This window comes from Anarrhichthys ocellatus, unplaced genomic scaffold (genome assembly GCF_004355925.1).
Source record: "Anarrhichthys ocellatus isolate YVR2014 unplaced genomic scaffold, GSC_Weel_1.0 scaffold30, whole genome shotgun sequence".
In the NCBI taxonomy this organism is placed as follows: Eukaryota; Metazoa; Chordata; class Actinopteri; order Perciformes; family Anarhichadidae; genus Anarrhichthys; species Anarrhichthys ocellatus.
In genome coordinates, this window is record NW_022280060.1 from 1879384 (window position 1) to 1895971 (window position 16588).

At 43.9% G+C, this 16588-nt stretch overlaps 2 protein-coding genes across 2 annotated transcripts; one reads left to right on the forward strand and one right to left on the reverse strand.

Moving 5' to 3' along the window:
* The first annotated feature begins 276 nt into the window (after positions 1-276).
* LOC116392533 (uncharacterized) lies at positions 277-12871 on the forward strand. Its single transcript, XM_031864095.1, has 4 exons — positions 277-1811; positions 4622-5681; positions 8674-8801; positions 11748-12871. The coding sequence occupies exons 1-2, from the start codon at positions 720-722 to the stop codon at positions 5537-5539; spliced, it is 2010 nt and encodes a 669-aa protein (XP_031719955.1). The 5' UTR covers positions 277-719; the 3' UTR covers positions 5540-5681; positions 8674-8801; positions 11748-12871.
* Positions 8356-16387, reverse strand: mydgf (myeloid-derived growth factor). The gene is made up of 6 exons (XM_031864097.1): positions 16174-16387; positions 14202-14252; positions 14044-14105; positions 13696-13777; positions 11408-11480; positions 8356-10100 (listed from the first exon to the last, which is right to left on the reverse strand). The coding sequence occupies exons 1-6, from the start codon at positions 16333-16335 to the stop codon at positions 10021-10023; spliced, it is 510 nt and encodes a 169-aa protein (XP_031719957.1). The 5' UTR covers positions 16336-16387; the 3' UTR covers positions 8356-10020.
* Between the last annotated feature and the right edge of the window lie 201 nt (positions 16388-16588).

The following is a 16588-nucleotide window of genomic DNA, read 5'->3' on the forward strand; positions in this document are numbered from 1 at the left end:
GGGGGGGGGTAGAGTGACAGAAAGGGGAGGAAAAGAGAGTAAAAGAGAGTTGCAAAGGCAGAGGACGTACAGGATTCTCAGATGAGACCAGAGAGTAACAGGGAAAGGAGAGAGAAATGGGGAGAGAGGAGGGAAAAAGAGAAAGGGAGTTAGAGCAGTAAGAGGGAGTGGGAGGAAGAAAGAGCGAGGATAGGAGGCAGCGCAGCGCAGTGTGTGTGTGTGTGGGGAGGGAGAGAGAGAGAGAGAGAGAGAGCTGTAGAGACAGGAAGCCTCCACTGCTACTGAGCCAGTGAGACGCAGGCAGGCAGAGAGAGAAGACGGAGAGAGAGGAGGCCCTCGGCATCTCCCAGCCCGGTCCAATGAGGGGGTGAGGGGCTCAAGAGCAATACAACAGGGAGAATAGTGGGAGGAAAAGCGGATACGGAGGGGAAAAGGCAGGGCGATAAAATCAGAAACAGGCTTCAGCAGGAAAAGGGGAGTAGGTGGGTGGGATCTGAGATGAGGAGGAAAAAAAGCAGATAAAAGTTTTGGAGACAGAGTCGGAGAGAGAGAGGGAAGAGGAAAAGAGACTGAAGATAGAGCGGATTGAGTCTATGTTAATGGCAAAGGTAGGAGAGGATTCATGGAAAAAGAGGAGGAAGCTCTCTGTCTCAGGGGTCCTCCTGTTCGTCTTCTGCGTCTTCCTCTTTTTGTGAGGCTGCTGGACATCATCCATCACTATGTTCTCTGACAGCAGGGCTCCAGCGCCGGGGGAGCAGAAAGGCTTCAAGCCCCATGCCCCCAACTTCATCCCCTGGCTGCGCAATAGTCTGAAGCCCCACCACAGCAGTGACCTGGGGCTCAATGGACCGTACAAATCCAGCTCAGAGGCCCGCAACAACCTGACCCCGCTGGAGAGAGCCAAAGGGATCGGGTTCTTCTCAATCCAGGGAAAGGACCGGGCAAAGAAGGGGGAGGTTCGGTGCAACGGCGTGGGGATGGCGAGAATGCTGCCAGTGGTGCTGCGGGGTCACCACATCCTGCCAGGGAGTCTGGGGAAGCAGAGGGAGGACCGTCCTGCCATGCGGAACCAGCCTCCGGAGCCGGACCCGCTCCCTAACACGCAGAGCAGCCCAGGGGACGAACAGCAGGGTCTGAGCAACAGCTCCACATCTGCCCAGGACAACCACACCTTTGTTAGGAACCACAGCAGCCACCTGAGCGTCCTTCAGTCTCAGAATGACGGGACTAGCACCTCGGTCAGGAAATATGGGCCACTAGTAAGACCCCCTCCTGTTCCTATACCTGCACTGCTCGTTGAAGAGCCAAACAGTAAGGTAACTGTTGTGGTGGACATGGAGGACAGGAGGGGGAAGGTGTGGGACTACGCCAGCAGTACCACCTACCGCAAGAGAGACCTCCATTCATCCAGCTGGGTGAGCTCAGACACTCAGGGACTAACAGAAAGGCAGCACGGCTTCACCTCCAGCTTCAGGAAATCCCAGAGCCAGAGAGACCTGAGGGAACCACATGTTCAGCATTTCAACAGGCCCCACAATGGAGTCATCATCTCCACCAAGGTTCCTCAGAGAGGCCTGGGCTGCACCACAACTCTACGAGGCCCCAGGAAACCTAGACCAAGCTTGGAGGGTATCGCGGCCCTGGGCCAGAACCAGACATGGGTCCAATACAGGCCGACCAAGGGAGGGGAGTTACAGAGGAAGGAATCAGGCTGCAGCAGGAAGGTGGTTCGAAACCAGATCAAACGGGTGGTGGATCACCTCGAGCAGGTTCTTACAGCGCTGAGGGACGTTCACCAGGAAATGAAAGAGGTAATATGTTGGAAATTTGTCGATTCTGTGTAACATTTCACCTACACTATCATGTCTTTCCTGGACCCAAATGAAAAGCAAATCAGTTCAGATCAGGAGCAGAGACGTTACTGAATCCTCTCACATTAATTTAGTTGTTTCCTCATGCAGGAAATATTCATGCTTATGCTATGAAACCTTGAGGGCTTGTTCTCTTACAGATAACAATGCAGGCTACAAATACACATCCTCAGCAGAATTTAACACGCATTAAAAAGTCAGCACTAGGGTTGGATGAATCCACTGCAGTCTGCAAACTGTTTCTGCAACTCTCCTCTGTCATCTGTCTCCAAGCATACACAGCACTTGTTCTCAATTTGAGTGTACGTTTTCATAGAGGTGAATGAAACAATAGTTGTGCCCCGTTTGCATGATGCATTAAGAGGCTGCTGAGATGTGACATGAGCTGAAGCAGTCGCCTTCCTCGCTGCATCTCCCTTTCTGTCTTTCCTCCTCTAACATCCACCCTCATCTCTTCCTCCACTCTCCCTCCCCATGGACAGATGCTGCTCCAGGCACAGCTGGATAGCGTTTTTTAATCCATTTATGTCTGAGTATCTCTGCCTCGTATTCCTCGTCCAGTAAATGTGACACGTGAATCTCGCCTCTTGGCATTTGATCTGCATCCACGGGGTCGCGGCTAAAGCCGAAGTAGTAACCTCATCATTCTGGCTGCGGGGTTTAAGTGTGTGACAGCATTAATAAAACACTGATGAAAGAGCATATAAGCTACACGAAAAGAAGGGAAAGGAGGCGTGGGGGGGGGGGAAGCAAGCTGACACTGTGATAGAAAAGCCCAAATTTTCACAACAGAGACGACAGATCAAAGGAAGATAAGGCACCAGAGAAGACTTTGGTCACATATTTATTTCAAAGCCCTGTTTTATCATTCTGTTGCATGAGAAGTAACCCTCAGACTTCTTTAATAATCAATCACTGGAGTGAGCCTTTAAAGCATTTTAGACCGAGACTACATACAAATATTAAAACACTAAAGACCTCCGTCTCAGAAAAAAATATATCAAAAAAACAAGCTCACGCATGAATATGGTCTTCTACTAAGACACTTTGACAGTTTAAAAACGACACTATGACTCAGAGGGTAAAGCAAAACAACAATATTTAAACTGAATTAGTTTTATGAAACTCACATGAATGACATCTACAACAAAGATCTTTCAGCACTCATCCGCACTAGATGTGAGGACCAGGGGGGTCAAACAACATCTTTTTTAATAAACACTCTTGGGAGAAGCAGACGAGGGTCCTTTTCTCTTTTATCTCCTCTAATTTCTGACATTAACAAGCAGCCCAGAGCCACATACACATGCTGTACTTCAAAGCAATATGAAATGCCTCTCCCAAAAAGCCTCAGCATTAAAAAAAACAGGTCATCTTTTGACATCAGCAAGGATGTTGTTGAACACAGAGAACAAAACAATAATTCATCTGTACCAGCAGGGGCCGCGGATTTAGCTGTGCAGGTGGAGAGATAGGTCAAACATTTTCCCCAGTGTAATTTTCTACAATCTCTCCTGCCTTCATCATTGTACATGTGTGTGTGTGTGTGTGTGTGTGTGTGTGTGTGTGTGTGTGTGTGTGTGTGTGTGTGTGTGTGTATGTGTGTGTGTTACATGCTCTGCACTCATTTAAATATATCTAGAAGTGTATGTCTGTATAGTGTGCTTTTCACTATAAGTCTTAGAAGGGTAACCCACCTAAATTTTGCTTATACATTTCCCATAATACATTGTTTCCAGGCTGAGGTAAACATTTTTTGCAGCTCGTGTGACATACTTACAGATTGGAGCTGTACACCTGGTGGGAGTCCACTTCTGTAAGAGTCTGAAATGCTCCAGATTATACATGCAGAAATGCAAATGCAGAAGAAAATAATTATGCAAACGTTATTATAAAATATTGCCATTACTAAATAGAGGCTACCGCTGAGATTGCTTTTGTTATCGATCATTTTATAAAGAAAAGTCTTTATGTTAATATAGTGTTGGAGCGGCCTGGTGGAATAGGGATTTAAACTGCTGATCTCGTGTCAGTGTCCTCGGTTTCAATCTGGCATGTTGGATCTCTCCTCTCCTTCCCTTCATTTCCTGTCGCCTCTGCACTACTGTCCAAATAAAGGCTAAAGAAATTCCAAAAAATATTTAAAGTGTTGAAGTGCTTAGTCTCTCAATTGACGAGAGGTCTTGTGAAGATTAATCGAGTTATCAAAATTATTATTTGGCAAAAATGCCAGATATTCTCAATAGATTCTCAACTGTGAGGATTTCTAAGAATTTATTCAGCAGCTCAAACAGCAATGAAAATAATTATGAGTTTCAGATTTTCATTAGGGTATACTCCACCGATTTGGTATTGCACTTTTATAATGTCATAATAGAAATCAAAGCAGCAGAGGTCAAGTTTTCCAGACTTTTAGTCTCTTTGTGGGTCGAGTTCCAAAAACTCTGGATCCTACATTTCCCAGAATGCAACTCAATAGAGTCTTTTCATTAGGCCTTCCCTGCCTCATACACATCCAAGTATTTTCGTTTGAGTTTGTAACTCAGGCTCTCTGTTATAAAAAGTCTGGGACCCCGAGCTGACATAAGCCTGATGACATCACTATGACGTCATCTAGCTTATTTTTTTCAAACTAGAGAGCTCCCTTCAGAGCCACAGGAGACATTATATGACTGTTTTCACAGGTTGAAAGTACTTCCAAGTACTTCTACTATTCTTAATCATCACTATGCTGTATGTGTCCTTCATAGGTGGTGCAGCAGATTGACCATCTAACCTCAACTATTGATCTGAATGCGGAGGAGCCCGAGAGAGGTGACAGTGCCAACCCTCCCAGCGACAGCAGCTCCAGTTCAAGTTCCAGCTCCAGCTCCAGCGAGGTGACGGTGAGCAGCATCCACAGGAGGCCCTCAGAGCCCTCAGAGCGGACTGGAATCTCAGACTCATCTGGCAGCCTCAGGAGGGGTCATCACAGCAGGAGCCAGTCTCCACCACATGTGCTGCTGTGCCCTGTAACCTCTGGGTTTTCATCAGAGCGGAGTCAAACTCTTCGATTCCCCTCCAGTCTGAAGTCTTCTCTCGGACGCGGTGGGACGCTGCAGCATGATGTCACTTTGTCTCCTCAAGGAAGCCTCCCTGTTCGGCCTCCTACTCCCGGTCTCTCCCCTCTAACAGTAAACCTCCAACACCTTAACAGCCCTGGGTCTCAGCCTCACTCCCCTGGGCCTTCCTCCTCAATCAGAGTCAGCCCTGTACCCCCTCTGTCTCCAAAGTCTTACCCACCCCCCACGCTTAGCCCTTCTGTCACCATAGAGAACAAAATCGGTACCTATCAGACCTCACAAAGTGGCCACCCATCTGCCGTTCTGCTCTCTCCATCATCGGCCCAGCCTCCGTCTGCCAGCTGCCCACCAACCGACTCAACTCAAACTGTGTCCAACACTGTGAGAGAGAGGCAAGTATCCTCAGCAGGACCCGCTCACAGACCTTCACAGGTGTGCTCTGCCCCTGCAACCACAGCTAAACCAGCAACAGCCGCGGGCCGCAGAGGTCGCAAGCCTCCTCCGTACCCCCACCACGTATCTTCTGAACACACAAAGAAAGTGAAGGAGCCCCGCAAAGCTCCTCCGTACCCTGAGAAAAGAAGGCTGCTCTCTACCACAGTGTGAGACAATGCAGCAGGAGGGGGAGGCTGATCGAACAGAGCCACATTCACACAGCAGCAGCCGCAAGAGTGGAGAGCGATTCAAGGCTCGCCAAGCTGAGCTGAGGCCAAGTTTCCAAGGTGACAGGACGCAAACGCAACTTGGGGTGAGTATGTCAGGAAGAACAGCTTGGCTTCTGCGGACGTCCTTTTCCCGCTTCTCCTTCTATACCAAATCTCTTGAGTATATACGCAGAACATACACAGGGCATCTTCACATCTGTCTGGGTTACTACTATGGTAACAAGAGCCTCTATACAGATGCTCAATTCCCCCCCCAGCTCTCAGACTCCCACAGATTGCAGAGTTAAAGGGCAAAGGAGAAGGCCTAATTAGATAGAAATATGAAGGAAATTGTAATTATTGCAAAATAACAAGACGAAGTGAGGACTGATTACTTCAGTGCACTTCAACCTAAGCAGCCAGACATACCCACTCACATGTATCAGCATTGTCTGGGTTAGATAATTGCTGTCAAGAGCCGTGAAGGTTTAACGAGAACTCAGTGCAGCTCAGGGTACTTTGGCTCAGCGGTGTGAGAAGCACGCGCTGGGGAAGACAGGCTGTAGATGTGTGATAGAGCACATGATGTGAAGAACTTAGCAAGGCCAAATAAGAAGTGAACAGGCCGAGTGGCTACGAGCTGACTAGGTCACCGGCCCAGCGCCTGGGTGCGCATCAGGGGAGACAGCGGGCAGCTGGCCCTTCGTTGTACCCTTCACCGGGCCCCCGGTGTTACTAAAAGCCTCTGGTTTGACCGACCGGGTCACAATCTCCATCTGTTCCCCTCTAAATGTCAAGAGATGCAAAGAGAGAGAAATAGGAGGCCGGTGTGTGTAGAGTGGAAAAAGAGGAAAACAAGCACTGGAATGTCTGCCGCATTGATTACATACAACAGAGCAAATCAATGGCTTATTCATTGAGGTCATCTGATGTTGTCTGTTATTTTAATGCCTTATGTGGCTCTTTTTTTTAAAGAGTAAAGATGTTCTCATATTCTATATTTAATTTTATTGTTGACAAATAAAATGAAAAGAGCAAAACCAACAATGTGTTTTTGAAGAAGTAAATCTTAAAAGAAATATTGACAAATATGAAGCTATATGTGCAGAGTTATTAGAAAACGAGCCGTGGATTAATACACACATTTGGTGCTCTTGAGAGCATTTACAGCAGCAGGACGATGTTTGTGGGAGTGACTAAAAATGGATCACAGTGTGTGTGTGAGAGTGCTAATGAAAGAACATATCATGCAGTGCCACAGTGTGGTCCAATGACCTATTTTGAGGTCCGTGGCACAAAGGAATTAGCTATAGATCACCTGGCGGAGAACTGCACTCTAGTCAGCGCACCTTTCTAATTTTGCGTGAACTTGGTTAAATAAGTATTGAACAAACTGACATTGACACTGATCATGCTCTAGAGTTAGGACCCCCAGGATTCAAAGATACATTTGAGAGGAAAACAGAGAAAAGCATTTTCTTTTCACACAAAGCTGTGCTTATCTGGCAGACTTTCACAAATTACTTCTTCAGGACTCTAAGCAGGAAAAACAAGTCTCTTTGATTAATCTGATCACAACTAGTAGACATATTACTAATGATGAAGGGCGACAAGTAGACATTGCATTGTGTTAATGGGTCACAAGCCAAAAGAGTTCAAGAACCATTGTATGATTTTACTAAAAACCCTAAATGCCATTGGTCTGCTGGTGTCGCTAAAGTAAAAGTCAGGGGGACACCCTGACTTTTAGTAGGGTTCATCCTCTGGGGACCATAACTGTCTGTGTGAAATCCCATTGAATAGTTGTTGAGATATTTCAGTCAGTATGAAAGTATTGGACCGACTGATCCCTGGAGCGGTTTTGCAAGCATAGCTAAAATGTTTTCTGATTTCTCTTTAATGCACGCCATCATAATCTAAGCCAGTTCTTGGCAGCATTACGTGTGTATATTTCCCTGATGGTCGCACTAGAGAGGGGGAGGAAAGTTGAAAGTAAACGTCTCTACTGGTACCAGATGGTAAACAGTAGTGATATGAGTTCAGGGGTTTGGATGACAGCATAGAGGCAGCTTTGAGTCTCAGACACACTGTGAACTGGCAGTAATCAAAGAGATGTTGTGAACAACCACCTCGAGAACAAAGTGTCACTTTTCTTTCTCCACAGCGCCACAACACTGGAAATCAGAGTCTGAAATGGTCACGTCTCTATAAGATGATTTGATTACAAATAGGAGACTATGTGGGGGTTTCTTGGCAAAGCTCTACTAAAGTGTTACTATACAATAGATCTTCTCTCAATGCACTGCGTGGTTGCAGTATAAACATGTGACTCTTGTATCACAGATTTCAACCTCGCTGATGCCAATTTGACTGCAATCAAGATGACTGATTTTTTTCTTGGCTTGATATAAAATGAATAAATCCCTCCTGACCCTCTATCCCTGTAAACTCACAAAGATCAATGCTCTATACATTCCCATATGTGCCTCTGGATTTATTAGATCCTCCCTGCAAAGCCCTTCTCCCCAGAAATCAAGAAGAAACAATGGAAGCTCTTTATCTCATGGAGCCATTTACCCGAGGACGATATATGTCAATTGAGTACACTTACAGAATACATTTTTCCTAATGCTTATTATAACATAAAGATTCATATGAAGTCTTATTTCTATGCTTAAAAACCTCGCCGCTGTATGCAGCATACAGGCCGAGTTTAAATTAGGAAAACAGTCGTGCTGGTACTAAAATTAGTTATTTTAGACAGATATGACGGGGGCATAAAAACGCTCTCCGCCATGTTCACGGTGGCCCGGCTCTGACAGTGCTAAGAATATTTAATGCCTCTACGCTGGCACTCAAATGTCTTCTCTCGTTTCATGTTTATCCTTTTCACGAGGCTGTGGGAGGTTCAATCAGATCATGACTGACATAACAAGACACAAAACATTGAATTATCTCCAGCACAGTGACAACATGTCTTTATTCAAACATCCATCACATTTCATCATGAATCAGAACAAACAAGAAGTAGAAAAGAAAAGAAAAACCATGTACAAAATAAGCAACGTCGTTTCGTTTTTTTCTATTCTGGAACAGCATCCGGACGTGGTTGCTTCCTGTTGCGACCCCAGAGGGAGCCTCAACGGTGGTGACACAGGGACACACAAACGTCCCAAGCTGAGCGTTTCCTCAACTCCAGAGGATCCGAACCCCGACCAAACAAGGTACGAATCTCAGCGAGTAATCCGACCGCAGAATCAAATCAGCACAATCCTCAAATCTGAAATCAATCCCCAGAACTCATCTTGCGGACACTTGTGTGGATCTTAGAAGATTGGATCAATGTAAGGGAGATAAAGGCGAGTCTGCTCGCTACATAAGGGAGCATGTACTTCAGAAAGCTGCACAATACCCTCGCTGATCCACACACGTTACAGTGAAGGATGAAAGCAGACGGTTCAAAAGGGGATCAGGATTATGTGATGACATTTCTTCTCCATATATACACTATGATCCACCTTACATCTTAGTTCCTTTGGGTTGAATCTCCAACAGTGTAAGTGAGAAGTCATTGAAATATCCTGAAATTAAAAAATAGAGAAATGGTTGCATCTTCTGCTGCAGGTGTCTAATTAAAATGATCAAGATCAAGGTATTTTCAAACAAAATAATTATTCTTTAAACTAATTACTTACATCACACCGACACTGTTGAAGATTTATCTCCAAAAAGGACTGATCTTCAGTGTGTTCAGTACATCTTTCTCTTACCGTCTGCTCTATTACAAGTATACCCCTTCTGGCCAAAAGCACAAACATAACAAAAAGTGATCACAAGTGGTACCGATTGGTGATTTAGGGGATCAAATGTGTGGTTACAGTTATCTAAACGGATAAACATAAACAGAAAGCGAGAGCGAGGAGCTCAGCTCAGAACAGAACAAGATTGAGGAAAATGTAATTGTTTATGAGAGCGTGATGACGCTATTGGAGATTATTCCCTTTTCCTCTCAGGATTACACGAGACAAATAAATCCCTCCCTACTCTAAATGTGCTATCTATACTCAACAAGCCCCACACACCAACCCTCTATACATTCAGACATGTCCCCAGTGAATCAGAACAGATTTACTCTCTGTAAATCTTACAGCTTCAGAAACTAAGAAATAACTATGGAAGCACTTTATCTTATGGCAGAATTTAAACTAGGACGTTGAGTAAAAAAAAAAAGAATGTGAATACTAAACTGATGGTGGAAGCTGGTTTTAGTCCAAAGCAGCATTTTCAAATCCACTGTCATAACATACCAGGTAATTCATTTACTGACACAGTATCAGCATCATCCCACTTCAGGTTTTGGTTGTTTCCTTCATTGACTACTGAGCTGAAACACAAGAGGCCCGACTCACAGCTCTACACATGAAAGCCAAAATCAGACACCAATTACAGCTCATCGTGTCCTGTTCGTCCGATGGCGGTCAGTTTGGAGAGTTGAGCGCTGAATTTTCCATCTGTGTGGGTCACTGGAGGTCAGAGAGGAGAGCAAATTGCGGTCACAGATAATATTGAAACAAAACAAGGACATACAGCGTCACTGATGCAAAGCACCCGAGAACCAGCCAGTATCATCTGACTGCAGTGCCAGCAGTTTGAGACCTGCCGGTCGGGTCCAACCTGCACTGCCTGCTTGCAAGTAAAGCAACAGCAGACGCAGATCAGATGCGCAGATGTAGATGTGCGCCGTCTACAGGAAAGTGAAGTAACGGCTGCTGCAATTTAGAAACTAATGACACCAACGAACAAGTGTTACAACTGCAATTTCATGTATTCTAGGTGCTGCTTGTGCTTGGAGTTTAAATGTAACAGTTTTGTTCACTAGAGCATATTTTCCTTTAGAATGAGGAAGACCTTTGTGTTGATCTTGCTCATAGTGTATCTGCTGTCCAGATTACTTTGGTGATACAGTAATGTCGTACATTTCTAGAAGTTATTTTCTAACCAACTGATGTTTTAGATGTGAAAACCATGGATGTATACAGAGAGCTTTGTGCTGATCCGCCACTCAGCCTTGCTGCCAGTTTGTCCCAGTGGTCATTTGTGGCAGTGCAATAAAAAACAAAGTCCCCATAGACCTCCATTATAAAGACACATCAGAAAAAACCTCAAACACAAAGCTATCCGCAGCTTTAACAATCTGCAGTTGTGACACTAATTCCCTTCTAGGTGGCACACATGGTAGAATTGTGAAAACTGTCACTACATAACATCTATTACAAGCACCTACAAGTCTAAACTGCAGTGACTTCTCTGTCCTATAGGTGGTGCACGTTGGGACGTGTACAACTAGTCTAATAGTGATTGAACAGTTCCTCTTTGTGGTGAATCGGCTTCTAAAAGAGTAATTTACCTACTGTACAACTGTTAAGGAGTTTATCCCGCAAAATCATGACTGGAGGAGTTTCCCCAGAGGTGTCACAGAGATGGGATTATCCTTAAATCTGGGATAGTTGCAGGAAAATGAGCATATAACCCTCTGTACTGTCGTGACTAATCTGCTGTTACAGTAAATTGCCGTGCGATTTGTCAAATCCTGCTAATCACAGGCCGGAACTGTAGCCACAGCGGGGAATTTTTTTTTTTTGTGCAAAAACCGAACAACAACAAATAATGCCACAGGGACAAACTGCAACCCACTCACAGCTGGTGCATATGCTTTAGAGGAAAATCAGCAGGGAGCTCGCAACGTGATGAGGGCAGGGAGGGCGCGAGAGATTGACGTGTCAAGCGGAGGGAGTTGATTGAACACTTGCAAATACAATCAATTCCTCACCTGTTGAGTCTCCTACGGTAAATTCCTCCGGCTTCAAAGGCATGTCACTTTGTCCTGCAGCCGCCGTCTGAGACTGGAGAGAAATACAGCAGCAGTGAGGAGGAGGAGGAGGAGGAGGAGGAGGAAAGGAGAAAAATAAATAAATAAACAAAAACAGGATGAGAGGCGGAACACGACCGGCCCGTCTGCACCAGACGGGCCGGGAGAGAAGAGGAGGATGTGACGACAAGGTCAAGGAGACGCTGTGCGTGGGTGGCAGGTGTGCGTTTGTGTACGCGAGGTCATTTTCGTCCCGTCGTTTAGTGGAGTTGTTTTCTGTGCGTTTGTCTTCTGCTTGCAGGGCACGGAGCCAGAGCGGGGAGGAGGAAACATGTGCTCTCACTAATGACAGAATGTCAGGACTGCCCTTGCTGGGGGAAGGAGGCGTGTCCACGTGCGCCTCACTTCAGCGACGACCACATCAGACACGGCAGACCTCCGCTAAGTGACTGAGCTCAGGAACACTCCGGACATTAACCTTCATTGAAACATTAAGTGCAAAGACACGGAGAGTTTGACTTCCAGGAGAAGGAAAGCTTTTCTGTTACTATGCCCGTGCTAGTTCGTCATAGGTTGGTCTTAGCTGGAACCATCATTAAAGGACAATGGACCAAAAAATGTCAGGGACAAGTGAAGCATGTGATGGGTTACCATGGATACACAAGTGTGAGGGGGGGAGGGTGCAGTAAAGAAAAAAGGGACAGCATGTTTTATTCTACTCAGGACTGTGTGGTCAGGTACATTCAGCGGTGGCTCTCAGGCGATGTTAGGTGACGTTTAATCCTGCATATGACGGAGGTCTCCAGAAAACCTCATTGTGGTGGTGGGGGGGGGCGTGTCCCTAGCATTACTTCTTTGGTTCAGAGTATTAAAATACTCTGACAGAGTGTCAATGGTTTTTCTAACTGACTGTTATATTTAGAGCTGAAACAATCAATTAGTTGACAGACAATGCAAAACATTCTCTGGCTCCAGCTGCACACATTTGAAGATTTGCTGCTTTTTTTGTTTGCTTTAAATCTTTATAAATTAAATGTCTTTGGGGTTTTAGACTGTCGGACAAAACAAGAAACTTTAAGATCTTGGGCTCTGGAAACAATGGACATTTTCGGCTATTTTATAAACAATCAATTCAATCATTAGAAAAATAATAATTTAATTGCCAATAAAAAATAGTAGTTTGTAGATGTATTGAAACAGCACTTAATGGAGATAAGGTCTGGCTACACGACTTTGGTGAAACTCCTGTTTATGATTTTACACAGAAATGTTACATTCACACACACGTGCATATCCAGGAAAGAGGCCCGCTACGGCGAAATAATAAATTGTGTCATTACATGTGATAATGATCTTTGCACAAAAGACAAAATGTGTTTACAGCCACCAGCTTTGTGGTAAAAATAATAAATAAAAGTTAAAAAACCCTGCCTTAATCTTCTCCCTAAGCCTCTGATAGACATATTGCTGGTGCATAGGTGGATGGTTTAATATTTGCAGGCTACGCAAAAATGTTCATCAACTGTGTTCTGCCTCGATTTTCTGACATTTGTGCAGACACTGTAAATCTAACGCTCTAAAATGGTTTTGGGGCGAAGGTATGAGAAGCTGTAATCTCCACACCGACAGAGTGCATTAAAAAGTGTGCAGCTCCATCGAGGAACAACTTTTTACTCCACTCGGTCTTTGTTTGGCAGTAAAGTCTTGGGAGCTTCTTGCTGCCCAACATCAGGCTCCAGTCCCACTAATCACTCTGAAGGTCATGTCTCGCACCTACAGCGTCACAACTACATTCTGCAGGATGTGGGGCAAAGTGGCTGCTAATGAATTACAACCATGAGGGCAAGGGATGTGCAAATCTTGTTTTTTTTTAAGATAAAACATGTAGTTTTTGGGTTAACTTGGTATTTTGGAAGAAGGAAGTCAGCGTCAGCATAAAGATAAATGTAAAAGATCCGTTTCTTCAATTGTTGTGTTTAACTTTTATAAAGTGTGACTTGTTTTTTTACGATATGACTGAACGAGAGACACACAACAAACTGACAATGTCACACAAATATCAAGGTGCAACTGACACGAGACATGTTGTATGTGGTTTCCTTAATCCCTATATTGGCCGGATGCCATTATTGAATTCATTATACATTAAACGTTGGCTATCCCTGTCGAGGAACAGGATCGGTTGACAACATAAAGACGAAGTCATGTGAACGGGACGGTTGAGGGAATTGTGTTTCTATTATACTTACATAAGCATTAGCATATTGAATTTTGGTTCCTTTCAGTTCAGCTTTGAACTGAGTGAAAAACAAGTAGGATTTCCCCTGGGGCCTGTGGCAGAAACGAAAAAGAAATAATTGTTACCAACATTGAGTCATTTGCATGTATTCATTAAGTCGAAGCTGGACATGAATATATTTAAACCAAGAGGTTAGAAACTATTGTTTCTCCTCTACAATCAAAGAGTGACTCAGTGGAAAGAGGCGGGACAAATTCTCACTGAAGACACACCGAACATCAGGGTCACTCAGCTGGAGAAGAGTCTCACCACAGTGTGTGTGTGTGTGTGTGTGTGTGCGTGTGTGTCTGTCTCTCACCGCCACACGGAGCAGGAAAACAATTTGTCGTCGTCACTCAGACCCACACTCATCAGCCATTGCTGTTTGGCACAAAAACAGAAGAATAGTTATGCATAAAACCTGCTGTGATTAAAAATCGATAAATCGATAACATGATGAGAGAGAGAGAGACTCACCTCGTTGGTTCCCCCTTGTGAAGCATAAGTGAATGAGCACTCATACTCCCTCTGAAATAAGAGAGTGTAACATAATGCTAATTAGTGCATCATTAAATCTGCATATCACTTTCATTATTGAGTTTTCAATTACATTTACGTGCTATTAATAAACACCTTTCATCAATCTACTAATTCTCATCGGGCGTTTCTGAACTAGAGGGGAAATGTCAGAGTGCTGCTCAGTTTCAGAGACGCGTGTTGATTGGATTTCATATAAATTCAGTTTTTAAATCGAGCAAACGTTCTTTTCTGCAGCTCCACAAAGGCAGAGATTAGCTTGCTTCTCTTGGCTTCACATCGTTATAAACTCAAAGGTTTGCGTGTTATGATGGCGCAATAACAATGTTTTAAAGACATCAATCTGTCCGCTGCTAAAGACGTTTGTCACCTGCCTACGTCCTAGAGGAAAGGCCCAGTTGTAAATGTTACACTTGATATTGTGCACGAGGGATCACTGCTAAGCTAGAGCAGAGCGATGAATCAATAACATCCCTTCTTGCCTTTCAGCAAAATCACTTCATGATAAATGAATTCTATTGCCCAAAGTAATGACGTGTACAAAACAGTAATCACAAACTTAAAAACTGGTTATCGACTACGCTTATACACATTTTAGTCTTGTGTAATGCAAAACAGTGGAAGGCAAGGCATCGCTTTCAACATCGGTTTGATCTTATTTAAGACTGTGCAAACATTTTCCATATTGGAATATATGGACACGTGATTAAGTAATTAATAGATTAATTAAAAGAATAATTGTCTTTTGTCAGAGAGACATCATTTTAAAAACCTAACTTTACCCCCAATGCCCTGCATGCACTCACTGCCTGTCTCACGGACATTAACGCATGTGTGGATGGGTAAAAACATTTTAAATCTGAGATGAAGAAAATGCTGAGATTATTTTTAATTGGATCCAAAGCAGCACTGAGAAAAACTGCACTCAGTGTTTGGTGGCAAACAGATTAAAACCGACATCACAAGTGATTTTAGGCTATGATTTAAATTAAAATGTTAACAATGTCATTAAAACACCCTTTTATCAATTAAGTGATATCGACAAAGTCCGGAATTTTTTTGACTTTTGTAATTCCCTTTTCACTGGATTACCTAAACCGCCCATAAGGAAACTACAGCTAGCACAGCAGTGAGGCTTAACTAAAACATGGACATTGATCACATTACCCATCTCCACTGGTTAGCTGCATCTTTTAGAATTGATTCAAAAGTTATTTTACATTAAAGACCTATTATTTTATCTGGCTTTTAATTTAGAGTAATGTTATAGCCTTGTTTTTAAGCTTAAATCATTTGTTGTTACATGTTTTCTTGTATGGTGTTCATTTCATCTTTTGTTTATTGATTTTAACATTTGATTGTTCTAATTTTAGTCCAGCAAATGTTTTATTTATCGTTGGCTGTTGTTTTGTTTCGACCCCTCTAAGTGAAGCTGCATGTATCTTATGTATGAAAGTCGCTCTATACACATAAATAAATAAAGTTGAGTTTCAAACTCTACAAAAAAGCAGTTCACAGGCATGCAAACTGTGAACCAATGAATGGAGCCACTGTGGCAGCGAGGCAGCGACGTGTCGGCCTCTCACAGGCTGTGTCGTCATCACGCAGTAGTTTTGTTTTTCCACGCATGTCATTATAAATCATACCAAATACATTAAAGATGTGTGACACACTACAATGAAAGAAACACACCTCTTACTCACACACAGTGGAATTTGTGATGTATTCAATCCTGTCATTATTCTGCTCAGCTACTTAATAATAACAATGAAGATAATTTCACACACACGGTGAGTTAGCCCACATTCAGACGTGCACGCTTAGACGTTAGCATAACTGTGGCTTTGTGTCCGGGTGGTGTTTAGAAACGTCAGCTGGTCGTGTAAAAACAAAAAGACAACAAGACACTCACAATCCCCTCAGTGAACGTGTGCACCACTCCTCCCGGTTTAACGTTGAACTCCACCGTCTTCGTCCCGCCAGCAGCTGCATCAACCGGGACTAACGCGGCATTCCACACGAATATGAGCAGAAACGACAAAGTCGCAGCACTGAAGTTATTTTGCGTGGCCATCTCTTCCTCCTCAGATGTGCGGCGGTGTGTCGCTGTGAGTGGCTTCCAGGGAAACCGGTATTTCCCTGTCGTCTCTTGATGACGTCACATCACGCGTCCACATACCAAAGACCAACACAAGCAAACAAAATATGAAAAAAAGATTAATATCTCGACAGCAAAGTAGTATAAGAATACACTCCTGGTTGATGTAGCTTAGAGATACATTTATTTCAATGTTGACGAATAAAAGTATTAGTACATAAGTCATTGA

Coding starts and splice junctions, on each gene's coding strand:
- mydgf (XM_031864097.1), bottom strand. CDS start 16,335: ATGGCCACGCAAAATAACTTCAGTGCTGCGACTTTGTCGTTTCTGCTC. Junction 11,481..13,695: donor TTCAATATGCTAATGCTTAT/GTAAGTATAATA, acceptor ATTTCTCTCCAG/TCTCAGACGGCGGCTGCAGG. Junction 10,101..11,407: donor TACCGTAGGAGACTCAACAG/GTGAGGAATTGA, acceptor TCTGACCTCCAG/TGACCCACACAGATGGAAAA.
- LOC116392533 (XM_031864095.1), top strand. CDS start 720: ATGTTCTCTGACAGCAGGGCTCCAGCGCCGGGGGAGCAGAAAGGCTTC. Junction 1,812..4,621: donor TTCACCAGGAAATGAAAGAG/GTAATATGTTGG, acceptor TGTCCTTCATAG/GTGGTGCAGCAGATTGACCA.